Source organism: Diorhabda carinulata, chromosome 8, assembly GCF_026250575.1.
Source record: "Diorhabda carinulata isolate Delta chromosome 8, icDioCari1.1, whole genome shotgun sequence".
NCBI lineage: Eukaryota > Metazoa > Arthropoda > Insecta > Coleoptera > Chrysomelidae > Diorhabda > Diorhabda carinulata.
Genome location: NC_079467.1, coordinates 18,734,780 through 18,757,133, shown reverse-complemented (window position 1 = coordinate 18,757,133; position 22,354 = coordinate 18,734,780). Strand labels below are relative to the sequence as shown.

Genomic DNA, 22,354 nt, shown 5'->3' with positions numbered 1-22,354 from the left:
TTTGACCTTGTATACATACGTTTTTTAATAAAATCCACCCTAAATAGTATGTGATAATGAAAAAAGGGTATTCGAATTTTGGATATGAACATGTAAAAAGGGGATGCAAGCTGACGCTTTATTTGAACGTTGACGGTACAATAAAGAAGAATGAATTCTTACAAAAGCAATCTAATGATAAAAATGGAGATCGTGACATACATAACTGATTTTGTCAAAAGTTTTTTCTAATAAAAATGCTAATTTCATGAGTAATAATAAAGAATATTTATTCACAACTTATTTGTTGCCCCATTCAAAAACTGATAGTTGCTTTTTAGTTTCCATTTCATTTTGTATAGATCTATAGATTCAAATCAATCAATTCATCGCCGAATTGAAAAATATTGGGCTAAGAACTGCTGCCGTATTTTACAGATTTCATCCCGTGTGACTTCTTTTTGTTCTCAAATTTGAAAAAAAAATGCTGCAGGGTAGTCATTGATGACGAAATTCGTGAAGAAGCGGCAGTAGAATTCGAATATTTGGGTGTACAAGTGTCGGGATATGGAGACGTTGAAACAGAGATTGAATATACATATAAACAAAGCTATGTACCATGTTGACTCAAGCTGAATTGGAAGAGTTAGCAAATATGTCAGCAATATGTCCGATTTGTCCGTAGATGCGTTTTCAAGTGGTGATTCTGTCGCTGACAGGAACTTTGAACCACATGATCCATCAAGTTCAGATTCCGAGATCAGCGACCAAGGATCACAGAGCGATGCCGACGACAATCTGGTTAGCATTCCAAGCTTTTCAAAATTTCAACTCGGAAAACGGATGATCAAATGTTACATTTGGTCAGTTCTCTTATATTGTATCGAAGCATGGACTACCATTAATCGTTTAGAGGTTTTTGAAATGTGGTTATATAGACGCATGCTCAAGATACTGTGGACAGCTATGAAACAAACGATACAGTCCTTAACAGAGCAAAAGCGGTTCGTGAGTTGGTGGATAACTTTAAATGAAGGAAAATAGCTTATTTGGGACATATAATGCGAGGTAGCCGGTTTAGTATCCTCCAGTTGATAATGATGGGTAAAGTTGAAGGTCTTAGAAGAATTGGAAGGAAACAAGCTTCTTGGTTGATAAATATTAGAGAATGGACTGGGATAAGAGAAGCAGGACAATTATTTAGACTAACGCTAACGTCAAGGGGACTTGATAAGGCAAGCTAAGAAGATGAAGAAATAAATACGTCTTAATAGATAAAGAGGTAGCCGGTTTAGTATCCTCCAGTTGATTATGATGGGTAAAGTTGAAGGTCTTAGAAGAATTGGAAGGAAACAAGCTTCTTGGTTGATGAATATTAGAGAATGGACTGGGATATGAGAAGCAGGACAATTATTTAGACTAACGCCAACGTCAAGGGGACTTGATAAGGCAACCTAAGAAGATGAAGGAATAAATACGTCTTAATAGATAAAGAGGTGACCATTTTGAGGGCAAAAATAAGTTCAATCTTTAACGTAATTGTTAAGATCTCTTGGCAGTAACAAATTCTAAAAAAAAAATTCCTCTCACCAGTGCAAATGATTATAAATTCAGTAGTTTCGGCATTATATAAATGATTAAACCGTCTTCAATCAGTCGGAAAACTTTGATAAGATATAAAATCATTCAAGTGCCAAATTTTTATCTTATTTGAAGCACCAGTCTAAAAATGAAGATATTTCTAGACATAAACATTGTATTTCTTCAATATTAATTTATTTAAACTCTTATTATTTATAATTTCATTCATTTCAGTCGAAATTTATGGACTTTTCTATGTTTCAGGTAAGTCTAGCTTGAAAATAAACACGTTAGAATATTTCCATTAGTAAGTATGTTTTATATTATTTTCTCTACACCTCAAATATGTTCGTAAAACCAAACTTTCTTCTTTGATAACGGAACTAAGATGATCGTGCCGTTTCAACAAATTTCTAAAGTGCACAATGATAATGTACTTATAGAAACACAGCTTTTCGACAACAGTATAAAAATACCAAACCGAGATCTCATCATTGATAGGATGATGATAAACACACAAATTGTGGAAATATATACTCAACGAAAAGACAATGAATCAAGACAACAGTGAATAATAGTCCGGGGGCGGTCAATGCTGCCGTGTGTAATCATTGGGCCAAGGATAATATACAGTGGATAATACAATAATGTATTTAGAGCAGCTGAATCCAAATATATCCGGCGTTTTGACAAAAAAAAAATGGTACGTTTTGCTTAAATCATAATTTTTGAAATAAATTATGTACAAATAATTTTTTTTTCGAACAATTTTGATATTGCAAATAATGCCAATTTTAAGAAGATAAGGTCTCTTGTCATTTTTATTTAAAATTTTATTTAAAAATTTATAAATTTTTGAAAATCGAAAAATCGACGATGTTAATAACTTTTCGTACTGTACTATCGACTTTACAGTACTGGAAAACTAAACTTTAATTCTAATTTTTTAATATTGAGAGTAATGGTACAACTAGTGTAGAAATGTAGAAATTACTGGATATAATTCTTTATCTTCAGTGATGCTGGAAGATGTATGATTTTGGTTAAACACTTGTACAAAAGTTTCACCCCCTTGTATCATTCTTGCTATTTTCTTTTTGCTCTCAACGGATTCTTCCACATATTTGTCAGCCACTGATGAACTCTTCTATCCACCATGCTGTTTTAAAACATTAATATCAACCCCAGCGTTGGCCAACAGCGTTGTCGACGTCTTTCTAAAGCAATGTCTGGTGTACTTTTCTGGATGCTCAAGATTGGGGAACTCAGCAATTTTTTTAGATGCCCTACTAACAGTGTGTATTCCAGCCTACCAAAAGTGCTTTTAGCGAAAGGTTTGTTCGCAAATTTTTATATTTTCTGAACACATCCAAATAATGCATCGCATTGCTGTTGATTGCTATCGGAGGTTGAAAAAAAAACGGCCCTCGTAAATTAACGACATATAATGCGAGCCAGAAGATAGCCACCTGCGTTCGGCGCGCGGTGATCGAGACTCATCGCCACGCGCTGCAACGTAGAGAAAGCGCTTAATTAACAATCGCGAAAAGTGCCAAACGCCGGATTTGCACTAATATCGAACTATACCAATTTGTAGAGTAAGGTTCAAAGGTCAAGAATGATTTTTCAATTTCAAAAAATGTTGAGTTGGTCAAATGTTATTAATATCGAGAGCTAGTGAAAATAGTCGATTTTTCGACTTTGAAAAATTTATAAAATTTTAAATACGCATTATACGGAAAAATCACAAGAGACCTTATCTTCTTAAAATGGGACATATTTGCATAAAAAAAATTGTCCAAAGCGAAAAAACAATTTGTTTATACAATTGCGATTTAAACAAAACTTACCAGTTTTTCGCAAAAACGCCGGCAGCACTGACCGCTCCCGGATTATAACCTAGTTAATACGCATCTGATTCGTGTATGACGAACAAATTATACCCTCGTGGAAGTAGGAATTCATTAAATAAAATATATATATATATATATATATATATATATATATATATATATATATATATATATATATATATATTACATTACCTGATAATATTTTGGAAATAATAGAATTTTCACCGTTATTTGACATTTGGTAATCGTTAATTGTATGTGACACCCAACTAGTACCAATTTTTTTCAAAAGAAATTGTAGAATATAATTTCATGCTACGGATCGTCGAAATAAATTACTTTTCGATTATACCTAGTATTTAGAATATATTCATGTGTTAGTATTTGAAACAAATTTCTATCTTATGTTGATTAATTTATATTCTATGAGTTCCTCTGAGTTCTGAATGCATACATTACGAGGGTAATCAAGGAGTATCCTACATCTTAACTTTGATATTCAATGCGGACTTCAATTAATTTGTCTGCATTATTTCGCTGCCCTCGGGTTCCAGCTGTGACCCTTCTTGATGATGTTTTACTCTGTATTCCTATTTGTGACTATGTAAGGGTCGTTTGGCGAAGTACAATAATTGTGGGTTATTTAAAGTTCATCAAAGTCTATTATATTTTGAACATATTGAATAGGCCAATTATCATATGACAAGCGATGTTTAAATATTTTTTTTTTCTGTAATTGAAGTTAACATGTGAGAAAGCTCTCCACAAGATAGTAGCTGCGAGCACAATTTTTCTGTTAATATATCATAGTAGATTAAATTTGAGTACTCAATTATACCCTGAAAATAAAAATACAGTTTTTTCGGATACCAAAATTATGTTATTAAGAAAAATTTACCAATCAAGCTAAAACCCCAGATTTCCCATTCAGTTATAAATTTTACTGTTGACGTGATTCCCGCGCGACGCGACGTTTTTATTATAGCAGGCGGTTTATTTACAATGTTTCTTTTGAATAATTCCTAGGAAGGAGCTTGTGTAGCGCATTTTAATTAGTTTGTAATAAATAGTCGTAGTAAAGAAAAGTAATCGAAGAATTTAAATAAAGTTAATGAAGTGATAGTAGTGAGTGAATTATATAAACTAGTCAAGTGTAGTGTAAGGTATTTAAAAAAATTAAGAACATAAGAGAGTGTTTAAAAATTCACAAATAAATAAGAAAAACATTTTTGAATGAAAACTGAAGACCATACAAAAACAATATATTTTTCACAGGCTATCAACAGTCATTGTTTAAAAGATAAAATACGGCAGAGTATAGAAAAGCTTAAAATTTCTCTATTCGCTTCTGAAAAATTGATATAGTCCGGGCGCTGTAGCCAAAATTTTACTAAAACCTGGCATTAAACCCAATAGTAATAATTTTTGGTACACAAGTAGTTTTTGAGTTGATAGTTGAGAGTGAAAATTCTCACAAAAAGTGTGGTTATTTGCCGGTAATACACGACTGATATTTGTGAATTCGCTAACCTAAGAAAACAGCTTTAACAGCTCGAATTATTCACAATATTCCAAAAATTGTAACATAATCTTTTATAATCTATAGTTCTACATTAACTGAAATGAACTCCTTAAAAGTGGGAGAATCATATGGACCGACACAAGAAATTAGAATATTCGAACAGGAATAAGTGGAAAAAAAGGAAAAAACTTACTAGCACAAACCAAAGTGACTTAAGATATGTTAATTTATCAAATGATGGTAAGTAATCACCTGAAGTAAATAATCTTTATTCAAATATTCGAATATCATCATTATCATCCACATCATCATCGCCGTTTGAGAAATCGTCGCTTGGGATGTTATAATAAAACTGACCTGAGATTACCAAGAAAAAAATGAAGGTCACTGCAAGAAGATCGGGTTCTGAAATACGGATTCTTATATTGGTAAAGCTATAGTCGAACAGATAGACTTACTAGTTTAGTTTCCTTATTGTCAAATTTTATTAAAAGTAAAAGAGACTTGAATTTATTCGAGCCCATTGGCGGTCCGTAGATAGTCCAAAGAAGCTTACATCGTATTACAAAACTTCCATATTTCATTTATTATATACAAATAAAAACAATTCACTGGGTCTTCCAAACATTTTGCTGGTGGAAGGCACATCTTATGTAATGGATTTCTTCGTTCCATATTAATCGGTAAAAGTAAAAACTGCTGTTGTTTCTTAGTCTCATTTTCATTTCCAATTTCCTCATTGTTTTTATTTGCTTGTTACAAATACATTGTCATCTTTTGATTCAGTTCACTGTCAGAATAATTGATGTTATCATTATCGTCGACATCGATTATTTTTTTTAGTTCTTAGTTGGACAGCACTCTATTTGTCATTATCCAAATGTTAGTAAATATTCAATTAAAACAATTAACAAACGTTATTCAAAATATCCACCTAAACTTTGTGGAATGTATGACTTACCAGATAATGATAAACAAAGATAATTCATGTAGAAAAGAACGAAGTTTGAACACAGATTGAACTAAAAACCGACTTCCAAGAGATAACGAGTGTTCTGAAAATAGCACAACAGACAGGCGTATTGATTGTAAGAATTTTCACATATGAAAACCTTAATAAACCTTATTGTTGATGTTGTTTGGAAATATCTCTTTTTCTCTTTCAAACGAAGTTAATATAAACTATCGAGGTTATTATAGATGCATTCGAAGATACGTTCTGATCTTTTGGTAAATTATTTCTTAAATTAGGAATAAAAAAAATTTATTGAAATTTTTAAAATTACGAATCACTGTATATCATATTTGTAGTATCCTATTATACTTTAACCAATTATTTTCTAGTTGATATTCCTTTAAATTATGCATGTCTAATATTTTTTGTTAAATAAAATATTTGCACGAATTTTCATTATAGAAACTCGGAAAATAAATAGCTTTACTCGAATATATTTGCAGCTCTTATTTAACGTTTAGAAAATGAACAAGTTTCCTCTAAAAGTATTTGCTTTCTGAGAACTCAGAGGGTGATTTTTTTGAGATGTCAAAGCTTTAGATTTAATTAGAATACTTGAAAAGTTTCTGACGAAACATATTCATCAATATTTAAAATACTATTCTAAGTGTTTAAAAGAAATTTGCATTTCATCAACTTGACAAGCAAATTTTCTAACTTCCTAGCAAAGTTGGCAGGTCGCAGATTTATTTTAACTTCTGAGTACCCAGCATACTAATATTGTAATGTTTTTCATATTTATTTACACTCTTTCTATTCGTAGGCTGAATTTATGAACACTGTTTTCACTTACCTAATTTATTTAAACACTTTACACTACACTTAACTAAATTATTCAAATTTTTCGGTCACTTTTTATTTCTTCACGTTCTCTAATACCATACCACTGACGGTGGTGGAAAGTTAGGTAAAAACTGTTCATTAAACCACTTTTCAAATAATTTTGCTGTCATATCGTCATGATAATCAGCTAAACAGATTTTAATTTTTTTAACAGATATTAATAATGCATTAGACACGAAACAGTCTTTGCTATTATTTAGAATATGGCCCATTCAAACAGCAATTTTTACTATTGTCAACCCAATCGAAATTTACTACATGTTGAGTGTCAAACCATGTTTCATTTAGATGAATTATGTGTGTATTAGAACTTCGGTAGTCGTTTATTTGACGCAAATAATCTTGTAGCCATAGAACTATCCTTGACGATTCGGTTATTGCCATCCGTTTATTCAGTTTTTTATGTTTAAAACCACAAAACTGTTCTCCTTATATAAACTATAAATTGACCTACGTATAAAATCTTGAGTAGCTTTGTCAACTGTTTTCAGTTTTTCTTGACATGTTTTTCGGCTCTGTGAATGATCCACAACAACCCCTTTCGTGACTACTCGATAAATGGAAAATTTATTTACTCTAGTAAACTCAGCAATTCTTATTATTATTGTATTATCAAATGGCTGAACATTTTCCTTTTTTAAACATTCGAATATATTTAAAATAACTTACTGTGTTTGTATATCTAAATCTTCATTAATAAATTCATATCTGTCTGTACAATTTCATTGTTTTTATTCGCCTATGGTCTAAAGAACGCTTTTCATCTCACCAAACCACGTCAATGCTTATTGCAGACTTTCCAACAAGGACATTGCGAAAAAATTGTGTACAAACAGCTACGGCCAATAGAAATACATTTATGTTTACGATTCGATGTTTTCATTGGTAAACAGTGAAGATGATGAGTCCACTTGGACTGACGGTTTGTTAGATGTTTACCGAATTTTGGTACGGGGAGTAAAGATTTTTTTTCATTTCCTAATTTGGTATGAGTGCCGTGCGTATTTCTGAAATATTGATTGTAGTCTTCTCCATTGAATAAAAACGCATTCTCAATGTGTCTCTATGAATGAAATAAACGTACACATAACGTCAATTCTATAGTTTGTACTTAAAGCACAACTTTGAGGCCCAAGGGTTTGAAGCATTGCGCACCCATGAGTTCGATTGTGTGCTCAAATTGCCTAAGTGTCGAACAACTATTGCATTCTTGTTTCCCCATGTCTTGGAACTTACATCGCCATGTAATAAGTATGTAAAAATTAAAAAAAAATTCATGCAACTCTTCTAATTTCGATAATTTTAGATGAAAATATAAAAAAAACAAGGATATTTCTTATTTTGTTTTAATCATTGAAAACGTCGAATCGATTTTGGAAAACAATAACTTGTTTAACAAAACGATACATCGATTATTATTATTCGTATTTATCTGATAGTGAAACTTTAATAATATCAGATATTTTTTCTGCAATCATATAAACTACGGAATTAATATGACCGCTTATAATATTAGGTATAACGCTCGCATCAACAATCCTGAAATTTTTAAAATAATGTACCATACAAGTATGATCGACAACGTGGTATTTGGGATCAGGACCCATTCGGGCAGTACCGACTGGATGATAAGTAGTACTACTGTATCTTCTGATAGCACAATGCCAATAATTTTTATCACAATCATTCTGATAACCAGATATTTTGCATTCGTTTGATAATAAATGTTCACATCCACGTTGTTGACTGATATAAGAAGCATTGATTTTTCTCATTTCATTCGTTTGTATTAGTTTCATTACGTACTTGATACTTTCATACATTGTGTTTATATCTATATTTTGCTGATCTGAAAAATATCGAATGTCTATTAAAGGAAAATCCGAAGGATTTTTCGATTTCAAAGAAACTTTCCCAACGGATAAAGGTTTTAACAATATCACTCCCATCAAAAAATCTGTTGTTATGTTTAAATCACTCATTGTATTATATTTAGAATTATATAACTGTTTTGGATTAGGACTTATTGACGAAGGTATCCCCGTTAATAATTCAATATTCGAATGTGAATCTTCAGTTAATTTAGTGAAAGAAATTAGTTCAGATGACAAACCTCTTGTAAGGGGTGTTTTAGCATGAACATATTTTTTTAAATCCTCCGCTAAATTAGAATTATCTCTAGTAATATTAGTACGAATTGGTATGAATAAATGGGGATGATCTTGTAGATGAGCCCCAACACCTGGTAAATTATGTATAACATCGATACCAAGTTTCGTAAGATCTTCTTCTGGACCTATACCTGATAACATTAAAATCTGTGGTGTATTTACAGCACCAGCTGATAAAATTAGTTCTTTTTTCACAGTTGCTTTGTAAATTTTACCATTTTTATTATATAAAATTCCTTTTGCTTCATTTTTGTTAAATATAAGTTTGAAAACGAATGCGTTTAAAAGGATTTTTAAATTTCTACGTTTTTCTATGGGAGTTATAAACGTATTGTAACCACTACAACGTTTGTTGAAATTGATATTTAAAGGTACTATCGACGTCCCTAATTGTTGTCTTCCATTCACATCTACTTCTTTAACTCCAATATTGTTAAATGCTTTTTTAACATACTCAGTTGTAACATCAGATGGGGATGTGAGGTTAACGTGAAGAGGACCATAAAAACCATGATATCCTTTATCAATTTTCTCGATATCATTCCTTTCTGATTTTATAAAATATGGTAGAACGTCTTTATAAGACCATCCTGGATTACCTAACTTTTCCCATTCGTCGAAATCATCTTTATTACCCCTTGTATAAACCAACCCGTTGATAGTACTTGATCCACCTATCACTTTTCCCCTTGGATAAACACATTGATTATTTTTCATCCCTAAAAATGAATATATTTTATTATTAAACGAGTAGGATGCCTTAACCAGTAGACTGTATGTCTCAAGCCGAAAAGGTAGCGTTCTACTGAGAGAATTCTGAAAGTAGAACTAAAAACAACCATGAAATAGCAGAAACTAAAGATCAGACAATCAGACAAAGTAAAAAAGTTGGTATTGCACTCCAAACAAAGAAAATTGAAGGAATTTGGGGACAAGTTAGAATTCGACAGTAGAACAAACCAGAAACTCTTCTATAGAGTATTGAAAGGTCTTGGAGACAACAAAAAGTAGATAATACACCAATTAAGGACCAGGTAGGGGAAATACAAGTAAAAGAAGAAGATATAAAGATTGCTTAGCACATAAAGAAGATACAAAACATCAAGAAGGAAGTAAAGAGCTTATAACTAAAGAGGAATTTGTCGCAGCAATAAAACAGCTAAATAATGGAAAGACACCCGGAGAAGATAACATCAAAGATAAAGATAATGGAAGATAAAAGTGACCTTGTTATTGTTGGAAAATTTCAATAGGAAATGAATAGAAGAAAGGATTGAGAAACGAATTTGGAAGACAACCAAAGTTATGGTAGTGGCAAATGTAAAAGAAAAACTTGGAGTCAGGCTTGAGGAGGAACAAGTTAGTAGATCTCAGGAATCTTTTTGGAGAAAGAAGAAGAGAGGATTTACAATTAAACAAAAGATGGATAGCACAGTACCAGTTAAAAAAAATTGTGAAAGTAAATAACAAAAAAAATGAAAGGAAGACCACGAGAAACTTGGGACAAGGAAAAACTCGAAACATAATTAAACTATATTTGTGTTATTGAATGATTACCTAAACAGCAATGTTTTTGTGGGGTTGTTAAATAGCCCCAATCCATATCAGATATTTGAAGAAAACTTGAAAGTCCAGGTATATCGCTGAAATTATCTTTAAATCCACCAGCTTCTACTAACAGTATTGACCAATCATTAATTTCCGATAAACGGGAAGCTAAAACTGATCCTGCCGATCCTCCTCCAACTATAATAAAATCATAGCTACCACCATCTGAAAATATGTTTCATCAAATATATTTTACTGTTTTACTGCTCGGAAAATTAAATATTTTGGAAAAGTAAGTGTGAAAGTCGGTGAAACAAGTTAGGGACCTAGATAATAAGTAAATATTTTTATTTATCTACCGCGCATCAAAATCTTTCTACGTTTGCCAAGCTGTACATATGTGTTTACCGATATTATCATATAACACGTACTTTGTGGACAATTTATTGCAATTTGATAGGATTTAATAAAAGTTTGTTGTAATAGATTAGAAACTTGCTCGCGCTCAACCCATACAAAAAAAAAGGAAAAAAAAACGGTACCCAACAACTACTGTTTAATTGTTTTAGTTCCAGTCATTCCCAAGATCATGGAGAAAGACGTTAATCAACAAATCTTGAGTGTGCTAACATCATCAGCAACCATCAATGTGCTTATGTGAACATAGATAAACCGGGGATCTCTTGGCATATATCACCAACGGATGGACTGCAGCTATAGAGAAATTTGGGGAATCCAGAGCTGTAGTACTGGACATATTAAAGGCTTTTGACAGTGTTTGGCATGTCAACCTTCTAAATAAGTTAATATGATTTGTCGTTATCACTCATCGACTGGCTTAGTATCTTCCTCAAAGACCCATTTATCCAGGTCGCTATCGATGGACACACCTCAGCAAGGTTTGAGACCAACGCTGGTGTTTCCCAGGGATGCATCTTGTCACCTCTTCTCTTTCTCCTGTTCAGCAACAATCTACTCGACAAAACTGCGAACCGTTTCGTCGACGATAGCATACTGATGTCGTCGTTCAGATTAGCCGCTCTAATAAACTCGGCTAACTCCCAAATCCGTAGGCAGTAGCAAATCACCACCATCAGTACCGATCTTGAAAACATTCTGGAATGGGGTGGACGCAATCATATTGAGTTTAATGCAGCGATGACTTAGGGAGCTGTTTTTACAATGAAAACTGGCACTGCAGCTCAGGATTTGATCCCGTTTGGACGTAAAATATTACCTTTATCACAAATTCGCTTTTTGCGTGTTTAGTTTTGGAGCAATATGTCTTGTTGTAGTCACATGGCTGAATTAGCTATGGCAGCTTCACAAAAAAATGGAGCTCTATTCATGACCAAAAAGCTATATGCTCCGCAACTGCTTCTAATCCTCTACCTGCTACCAAACAGTGGAATCAGCTACCAAGGCACGTCTTTCCCAAATCCTACAACCTATAGAAGTTCAAGATCCATATCCACGGCATCTCCATACATCAGGCACCGTAGGATAGGATTTACCTTCCTTTGCTTGCTTTTTACAAAAAAAAAACTAGCCCTAGGAGTTTGTGTAATATTTGGGATTTGTGCAAATTTTTTGCCGCACTTTCTGCTCAAAATTTGAAAAGTTCTATAAACAATAAAAACTATGTAGTGCCTCGTGTTATGGCTTTAAATGGGACTAGGATGTACTGAATCGAATAAAAAGACCAAGTGGTCAAAATTCGGGGTCAAGAAATCAGATAAATTAGGTTTTTAAGATACAATGAACGCGGGATATTATCACAATAATTTTGTTAAACTTGATGTAAGGTTTTATATACATTTGACACACGATAGTCCGACAACTCGTTAGTCCTACATACTCAGTCATCCGTCTTCACGGCAATTTGAGTCAAAATTCGGGGTTTTTTGTTTTTTTTTTTGGTTTTTATGTGTGTCTGTTACATTGTTAATTTCTTGTTATGTAGTGTTGCAGTTCGGTAGCTTTTTTTCCTGAAAAATAGAAAATAATTGAGAAATACGATCGTGTTGAAACTCCCCCACATGAAATTGATGGCATTGGAAAATCTACGGTTTACGACATTTTGAGAAATAGAGAAAAAATTTCGTAAAAGCTGTAGAAAGTGATTCTAAGAGGAAAACTCTCGAATCAAGCCAAAAAGTTGCAGAAGCCCTCTATGCATGGCTACAACAACAGAAAGAGGGACATGCCCTAATTTCTAGAGACATTCTAAATGGAAGAGCCAAGCTTTTTTATCAACAAATTACGTTTACAAAATTTCTCAACTTACTATAAATTGTTGAATCATTCGTTGAGTACATATAAGAATTATTTGTTGCTCTCACATGTTGATTAATTTCATTTATTCTATTCACTACGGAATCACAAAATCTTTCAAAGTCGTCGCATGTAATAATTTCGATAAGTAGTAACAGCAAAATTAAATGCTTCATTTTTCAAAACTAAAACAAAATTTCAAAATGTATCGGAACATAAAAAAGACATTGGCATACGGTTTTCGTTGTTTCAATCTTAGTTCAATTTACTTTCGAAAGATCTATCGAATACACTGTTTCCACCAAAACTCACACTGTCTTTACTTTTATCTGAAAATCCCCAAAGCAGAATGGTCTTTCTGCGACTGACCCAAATTACCTTAAAAACTTTCTGCATTGCATTATTTGTGGATTTGCGGCTTATTTTTATTGATTAGCAAAAAAATAAAAGTATCATCAATGTTGTATCACTCAACTCATTTTGAATTGTTCCAATCACTTTGGAGGTAACCATTTCTGATATTTGCTTATGTTTAGATGCTGTCTTAAATTTTTTCATAAAAACTGCTGGAGGTTTTTCGTTTTTGCGAGCTGCAACCTACTTTTACTTTTACATAGGACCAATTTTTCTGCAGGCCTCTTCCTCGTTCTCTGCGACAATGTCTGTGTTCTGCTTTGGCGCTAAAGACGATAATTTGGTTATCGAAAAGTGCGTCAGACAGTGTAATCATAAGTGTTGGTGTAAACAGTGTATTTAGTATGTATATCACTAACAGTTCCAGAAATACCAACTTATTTGAAAGACCTACTCAAAATAAATAACGCAATAACTGAAATCAATGAAACAAAACCCTCTAGAATTCACGGTGCTAATTGAATTGCTAAGAATTCAAAGTAGAAGCTGCGGAGATCTTCCATCACTTGACTAATACGTCACTAACAATATTCATATGAATCAAATCAAAATTTCTGTGATCATGGATTGTTTAACATTTTCGTGATAGCTGTTGCGGTTTATTCGATTTGCACAATAGTCTGTATATAAAAATATGAGAATCTAATAAAAAGTGTTAAACACTAAATTACTTACTAAAAAATTTCATCCAACACCTCTTAACCTGTTTTTCAAAAATTAATATTTGATTTTGTTTTTTTTTCGTTTATAAGTATTCCACTGTACTTATTATGCTTATTATTATTACTGATTAACATTTTTCTATACAACATTATGCAGATTAAGTAATATTTACTATAGTTTGTTTAAAATATTCACGAGCTACCGGTTGGTTCGGTTTACTTAGAAATTGTTAAAATATGAGTAATTTCTCGATTACTGTTGTTTTGCTACATCCCATTTAAGATGTTATGTTATCGATTAATACCTATTTTAGATCTCCAACAAATAATCCCTAACCATCTTTTTGGATTCCGTTATGGTAGAAAATATTAATAAACCTTTGAAGAAAAAACATTTGTCTTAGCAGCGTTTCTTGATACTTTGATAAGGTTTGGCACTAAGGGTAAACCATATTTTTTGAAAATTATCTCTATTATCTCGAGGTATCAGCTAAATTTGGTATAACCCATTTGAAGTCCTGATAATACAACTTGAAAATTACCAAAAATTTTTAAGAAACACATACTATATTTAATTTTTATCAGTAATATCTTCTATTTTCTTATGTTTTTAAACTAGTTTGAAAAACATCAACGATTAAGCGACTTATCGATGCTCAAATTCTTTATCAGTAAGTATCCATTTTGAACACGAGCATAAATACCACTCTAATAAAGGCTATAAAAGAACTATACAGAGACACAACAGCAAAAATAAAAATAGGTAACAAGGTGACAGACGGCTTCAAAACAACCAAAGGCTTGCGACAAGGGTGTTGTTTATCCCCAACTCTGTTCAACATATACATAGATGAAGCCCTAAGAGTTTGGAAGAAAAAATGTAAAGGAATGGGACTAACTATTGGGGAGAGCACCTTGTATACACTGCACTATGCCGATGACCAGGTAGTGGTAGCACAAGAAAAAGAAGATCTGGAGTACATGTCTAGAAAACTTATAGAAGAATACCAAAAATGGGGTCTACAGGTTAGCACGGAGAAGACACAATACATATGTATAGGATCAGAAGATTCACCTGGGGATTTAGATCTAGAGGGAAAAATAATTAAAAACTGTAAGGAATGCATATACCTAGGTGTAAAACTAACAACAACAGGACGAAACGAGGAAACAATTAAGGACAGAATAACCAAAGGAAGAAAAGTAATAAGAGCCCTGAACTCAGTGCTGTGGCAAAAGAATATTAGACCAGAAACAAAAAAGAGAATATACAACGCCATTTTACAACCAATAATTACATATAGCTCCGAGGTTTGGCAACTTACAGAAAAGCAAAAAAATAACTTAAATGCAGTGGAAATGGATTTCTGGAGGAGAGCAGCAAGAATATCTAGAACGGAACATATAAGAAACGAGGAAATAAGAAGACAATTGAAAGTAGAAAGAACTTTAGTAGAAGATATAGAAAAGAAACAGTTGATTTGGTACGGACACGTTAAGAGAATGGGAAGAGAACGACTACCAAGAATAATATTAGAATGGACCCCCACAGAAAAAAGAAAGAGGGGAAGACCACCTAGAACATGGCTACAAGGAATCACTAGAGCAATGTCCGAAAGGAACCTAGCAGTCGACGACTGGCAAGATAGACAGGCCTGGAGATTAGGAACCCAAAGGCGTATAACGCTATAAAAGGGGATATATATATATATATATATATATCCATTTTGAGAAAAGTATGACATGAAGAATTCGTCATGATTACAAAAGTTACTTTCAATCAATAGCGCTTTTCCATCTTAGAAATGACCTGATGGAACCATTTTCCGTGGTCTGGGACAAATAATCCAGATTTGAGTTTGCATCTTGAGTAACATGTCGCAACCCAACATTAACTTCTTTATTTCGTATTCTTAATCTTAATTTCGTATTCTAGAAATTCTCAATAACCAAGTTTCCATCTTATGAAAAGTATGACACGAAAAGATCGTCACGATTTCGGAAATTACTTATTTTAGTTGAAAAATACTGCAAATTCCTACCTATTAAACAATATCCTGAGAGCCCTGACTACTTTTTTGATAAATTCAAGTCGCTTAGCACTGGCCACTGGTTCATTTCACCATTAAATTCAGTTATTCGTAGCGGAATTATTTCAAGAACCATGAAACCCGCTCTGGAGCTATCGATTTTCTTGCACTTTTATCTTACAATGTAGAAAATAGAAATTTCATATTCGCGACGATCTTATAATCCTCTTCCTCTTTATGTTTACGACCTGACTGATCTTTTCAAACGTCTAATCCGTGCTTGAATCGCAATCGTTTTACTCAGTGCCTGGATTTGCTTAAACATTGAGTCAATCTTGGAGAAAAGGAAAGATTAAAGTCGTCGTACGAAATCAAGTTTTTTGAAATCGTCGACATTCTAAATGGGAGGAGTTGTGTGAAAAAAGGGCTGCAACGAAATGGTGAATTAAAATTTTTTATATTGAGTTACGAAATCGTTTAGTTATTTTTTGGAAACTCTGTTGATTTATTTTGTATCATCCAAATTGAAATTCGTCTAATTTGACAAAAAAACTTACTTTGTGTTAAACTCGTGATAAATTGTTATTTCAAAAAAAGTTTGAGCTAGGATACCAATGGAATATGGTGGGAGACGGTAAAAAAGTGTATTTATATCTTACATCACCGATTTTATATGAAAAGATTCAAGTTCTACTCACCCTCTATTTCAAAATCTACCCTATAGGCCAGAGTCAACGAGAAGTAGCCAGATCTTTCCGTCGTTACCAAGAGACTGGTAAATTTCATTGAAGTAGCGGTTTCGAAAGAAAAAATGCACTTTCGAGTGAGATGAGCGATTCATCGTTAGCACATCGGCCCTCACTGGTGTTCAAGCTCAACCAGAACTCAGAGAAACGCGAAGAATGGCTGAGAACGGTCAGGAAAGAATTTAAGACAGGTAACTTTGAGTGAAGAAGGCCAGCTACTGACACCAAATTAACCCGAGCAGCCCAACCCATCTACGATTTGCCAGAGAACACATTAATTGGACTGACGAACAATGGGGCCTCGTTCTCTTCTCAAACGAAAGCATGGTAGAGTCTATAGAAGACCTGGATATAGATTCGCGCAGTGTTGCATAGCAAATGTGTGATTGTAGACTGTTTCTAGATGATTTGGGCAGGCTTTTCACTGCAGGTAAAAACTTAGTTGATTTTTATTGAAACTAACGGTGGAGCGGGGTGATTAACGGCGATTCGATACGTAGAAACACTTTTAGGGGATAACATCGTTCCCTACTCTAGTCTCATCGACAAAAACTTCATCTTAATGCGGGACAATGCTCGTCCACATTTGTCAATTTGTTTGGCCACGAGTGTTTTTGTTTTGAAATTGTGGGACCTGTTTATCAAAGCCTCGCAATATTATGTAATTTACCCTCACTGTAAATCAACTGTACGTGTCGTTAGAAATAATTCAACTTCATTAAAAATAATTATTAATGTTAATTTATGAATATTTAACAATTTTTTTGTTGCTTTACGATTGAACTTTTTAAAAAAGTTATTCAAAGTATTTTTAAATTATAATTTGTTTTTTATAATTAGCATTTACTATTAGAAGATAGTCTCAAGTTATTATTTAAAACAGGTGTCTATATATGCGATAATTTCTGATTTAAAATTTCTCTCCCTCAATTGAAACTTTAAAGTTGAGAGTCAGGATGATGTGGCAGGGGTCTAGATCTGGTAAATACGGTGAGTGATTTTAGTCATGGCGATCATGGAAATTGAACATAATCCCACGACTATCCCAAAAAACTGTATCTCACTCACTTTTCCGGTCGACGAAACCGTTTCCCCTTTTTGGAGTAGGTTCGTTATCTGCAACCTTCTGTCTTGACTATTTTTGTGGTTTAGAGCTGCAGTGGTGGATTCAGATTTGCTCAATAAAACCTGGGAAATGTTCATTCAATGGAAATTTCGGTCCAAAGTGAGCAAGTACTTTCTCTCTTCGTATAGTACATGGCAAATATATCGGTACCATCTTTTATCTTAATAAAGTTAGTCTGACGGTCGTTCAGTGCCATTTGGTTAACTTTTTTTATTCAATCACTGCGCACTGAGGCTAAACACCAAATTATTGGACCTAGTAGTTTAGTTATGGCCTTACTTTTCGTATTAAGCTCTATTTAATCTATAGTATTGTAACGTTTTTCTTATTTATATATACGATTTTTATTCGTGGGGTGAATTGATAGACACTGTCACTTACGTTCTTAATTTATTTAAATACTATACACTACACTAACTTGTTAGATAAATCACTGAACACAATAACTTAATTAATTTAAATAATTTATTTGAATTCTTCGGTTACTTTTCTATTTCCTTCCGTTCTTATGACTATTTTTCATAAATTTAAGTAGCTGCGCTACATAAACTCCTTTTATATTTCCCAAAAGAATTTTCAAAACTTCTAGAAAATAAAGAAACAAAACAAATGAACAAATGGACATTCCTAGAAATTACCAGAAAGAAACAATGTAAATAAACCGTCTGCTATAATAAAAACTTGATATAAAACAATCATCAAACGGATTCCGGGTATTTCCAGCGTACATCAAAGACGCCGTGCTTTCGCCAAATTTTAGATTTCCACTACGAATGGACAGGGCCGGCTCTAGGATCCATATAACGGATACGCGTTCGTAACTTTCAATTAGGTTAATAAAATTTTAAATTCTTATTGTTCTTTCGAATCCTATATTGTCAATCTCAAAAATTTTAAAGCGCCCTCGTATATTATTTCTACGATAAGAATCACGAAAACTTTTACATTAAGACATGTTATGGTTATTGGGGTTCTTTTTTTGTTTGAAGTTATGCGAAAACTTTGTATTTATTTTTGCACGTCATATTGAAAACTAAATTTCGTAAGAGTTGTTCCAAAGTTTCATGAAAACCTCAACATTTCCTTGTCCTGGAAATAAAATCAGGAAAAGAATCAATTCTACTTTATTTTATATAATAACGTACGTGGTGTAATCGAAACATTGAACCGAAAAGGTTAAATGAAATTTGAATGCACAATTTGCCATAAACAATTGAAAGTTTTTATGTGTTATTATCTGTCGTTTTACAGATTCGCTTTCATTTGGAAAACAATGTCCGTATTGAACTGTCCCATAAAACTTCAAAAATAAAAAAATAACTTTCAAGACTAAAGAATGTATACCCGACCCCCCAGTCGTGAATATTTACGGTCGAGAGAAAACTCCTCGGGGTTGTTTTTATTGCCCTTCTCGATATGGTCTATTAGCGATAATCTTATTTAAGACGGAGGGAGATTCCTTCTAATACACTAGATACGACACGTTTTTGTCAAAAACAAAACCATAAAGTTGTAGAACTTTTTTATCTTTAAAACAATATGGAATCAATATAATCAAGATGTTCGCATTGGTATAGATGCTCTATTATTTGAATTTCCGTGACTAAAACAACGAAGAAGTAGCTTTTATTATTGAAAGAATGGCAACAGGAAATTATCAACAACGTTGCCAAGTCAATATATTTCTATTTTTGTTATCAATTCGTATATCTAAATAAAATAACAATCTAAATGTTCTAGTGTCAAACTACATTCGTGAGCAAAAAATTAACTCAATTTTCACGCTCGCGGTCAAAAGTCTCTACCAAAAGATTTATAGCTTCGATTCTTTTTCTGATTTTGGTTTCTCAATGCGATTAGTCTTACCATTATAATGAGTGGTCTATGTTTTCATTGAGCTATTTTTTGGTATAGACAACATATCAAACGAAAAGGAATGGAAGGGGGTTATAATTAACAACAAAGCAAATACCAAATTCTTCAAAATAATAATTCATTTGTTTAACCTATCAATATTTATTGTTCTCTCTCCTGGCTCTAATAACAGCTTCCAATAGCTTTTTTATGGATCTAATAAGTTACTTTACACGATCTTGTTCGATGCTATCCCAATCTTCATTGAGGGCCGTTTTGAGGTTAAATTCCTGGTTCGTGCAGAATTCCTAGCCCGATTTTTTCTCATACCATAAATGCTCGATAAGATTTAAGTCTGGGCTAAGTGCTGACCAATCCATAGCACTAATACTGTCATACGGAGCCTGCAGTGGTGGTTAGATATTCATTGCTTGGTCCTCAGAGTTGGTTCAAGTTTCCCCAGTAGTAATATTTTGAAGTAGTTTGGATATGGTTGGTAAAAGACTGATGACTTCACTTCCTCAGCTGATTTTCTTTGGTATCAGTATGACTCGAAATACCTGCCATGATAGTGGAAATTAGTTTTTTATTAAGACCGCAATATATAACTGCATCAAATATTGGACTCCCTTGCTAAAAAGTGTATCCTGGAGATTTTTTTGGGTTAATCTTCGTTTGGATCAAATTCTGGACTGTCTGCTTCAATATCAAAAGTATTCACAGCTAGATAAGGTTTGAAGACAACACACTGCAAGTATGGGGTGACTAGGTAATGCTTGTTTTTGTGGCTGACAGGTTTTTTCAATAAATAGTTTTGTATTTCGTTATTTTTATGGTTATTTAGTAGACTTTTGAGTCGTTGTGTTAAAAAAAATAATCTAGTTTTATATCAACTGGGAATCTAGTTCTTGTCCGCGATTTTTTGCTTTATGAACGACGGTAGCTTTATTGTTGAAAATCTTCAATATTTCAAGTCTGGAAACAGAAAATAATCCGTGGAAGCTAAATCTGGCAAATTGATTGCATGATGTAGCAATTAAATATAATAGCAATACTTTTGGCGATTGCAATAACGGATGTGTAAGCTGGTGCATTGACTTGATGAAACCACACTTCTTCTTAGTCATATACGGCCGTTTTGAAGCCGGCTCTCCCTTCTCAGACCATTGTTTTGATTATTCTTTTGTTTCGGGTGTGAAGTGGTTATAAATAGCTTGAAAATTCGGCTTTATTCCTTGTGAGCAAACGCGGCACCTATCTTGCGTACAGCTTTCTCATGTCCAAATTTTTAGTTAATATGCCTACTATGTCTTCTAGATCGCGCTCTTCCAGTCGACGATCATCCAGATTTTCTTCAACATTTCTGAAGTGTCACTTCACTTGGTCGACCACGGCGATGCTGGTCTTCGCTAGTCGTACGTCCTCGTATAAATTCTGTTACCCAATATTTTACTGTTTATAACCAAGGAGCAGTCTCACCCAGAGTAGTTTATGGTTCATATTCTATAGTGGGTGTTTCAAATGAAAATGGCGTCCTCAAATTTGGACCATATGCTGTATAAACTGTATACTTTATAATTCAGTGGTATTTTTCAAGCAGCTATCGCCATTTCTACGTCAGGACAGGTAGTTCTGAGACCATCCTCGTACTTTATTATTATGTGGTTGGCATTCACTAAAATTTCAAGTTATAACATTTTTTTCTACATTATTGTATGTTTTTGCAATCTTTCAATGCATTTTGAATAAAATTTATAACTTTTTAAAAGTTATTTCGTGGAAATTTCACATACATAATATTTCCATATATCTCTAGAACCCGGCGCGGTTTTCTTATCTAGAATCTACATTATCATATAAAGAAGTCCTTGTATCGATGAAAAAGAAAGTGTGCAGTTGTGACTCGATGTAAATAGCTGGATAGTTATTCATGAACGTAGAAAATTATTCCGCATTTATTATGAATAAAATTTAAATCAATTTTAACTATATCACCATTTGAGCATGAGATAAACTAGTGGAACGTCATAAAACGCAGGATTAACGTTCTCACAAGCGAATGTACGAATAAAATCACAGATCACATTTGATCAGATCATGTAAATCAAAGTCTACTTCTGCTATTGCGTATTTATGAATTGCTCAAATTTATGACTCTAATCAACTTCAACTTTTTAATCGTCTGTATTGAATAATCGAATATTTGGAACCTCTTGTCAAGTGAGGAATCGATTCTTAGTGCGGATGAGTTCGATTACGGATCAACGGCATGAAGATGTAGAAGCTAAAGAAAAATGAAATAAACTAAAGGAAAAGTTTTCAATTTTTCTACCACTGTTGCGTTTTCGATTGCATAGGATGACGAATTTTTATAATTTTGTCTAAGATTCAATAATTTGGCTGATTGAAGTCTAGAGTTCTCACCCTTGATGCCTTGTTTAAATTTAGTTGTTATGTATGTTATTAATATTCTCTCGTTGGCAATGAAATCTCTAGCTTTTCCCGTCCAAACGAGTGCGGACAAAATCCAAGGCGTTGTTCTGGTGATCAGTTCCATTTTCCCTTAACAATTCTTGAGTATTCGAGAAGGATCTTTGATGATCAGGGGAGCCATCGAATGGATATCGATGATTAAATTGCGAAAGCTCGTGGATCGCTTTGTTAAAATTTTATACGAGAAAGTATACTAAAGAGGTTTTTTCCTATTTCTATTTTTCATATAAATCTTGCTAGCTT

At 33.1% G+C, this 22,354-nt stretch overlaps 2 protein-coding genes across 5 annotated transcripts in view; one reads left to right on the top strand and one right to left on the bottom strand.

The window, feature by feature from the left end:
* The window catches only part of LOC130897171 (fasciclin-2), a 274,310-nt gene that overhangs the window by 79,607 nt on the left and 172,349 nt on the right, over positions 1-22,354 (top strand). For 2 of the 4 annotated variants that reach the window (XM_057805891.1, XM_057805893.1), the window contains exon 2: positions 1,795-1,824. The exons of the other annotated variants lie outside the window; for them this stretch is intronic. In XM_057805891.1, the coding sequence (XP_057661874.1) occupies positions 1,795-1,824 (30 nt within the window). The remainder of the gene's footprint in view (positions 1-1,794; positions 1,825-22,354) is intronic. 4 annotated transcript variants of the gene reach the window in all.
* LOC130897173 (glucose dehydrogenase [FAD, quinone]-like) lies at positions 8,126-14,006 on the bottom strand. Its single transcript, XM_057805895.1, has 4 exons — positions 13,876-14,006; positions 12,800-12,971; positions 10,522-10,737; positions 8,126-9,683 (listed from the first exon to the last, which is right to left on the bottom strand). The coding sequence occupies exons 2-4, from the start codon at positions 12,960-12,962 to the stop codon at positions 8,212-8,214; spliced, it is 1,851 nt and encodes a 616-aa protein (XP_057661878.1). The 5' UTR covers positions 12,963-12,971; positions 13,876-14,006; the 3' UTR covers positions 8,126-8,211.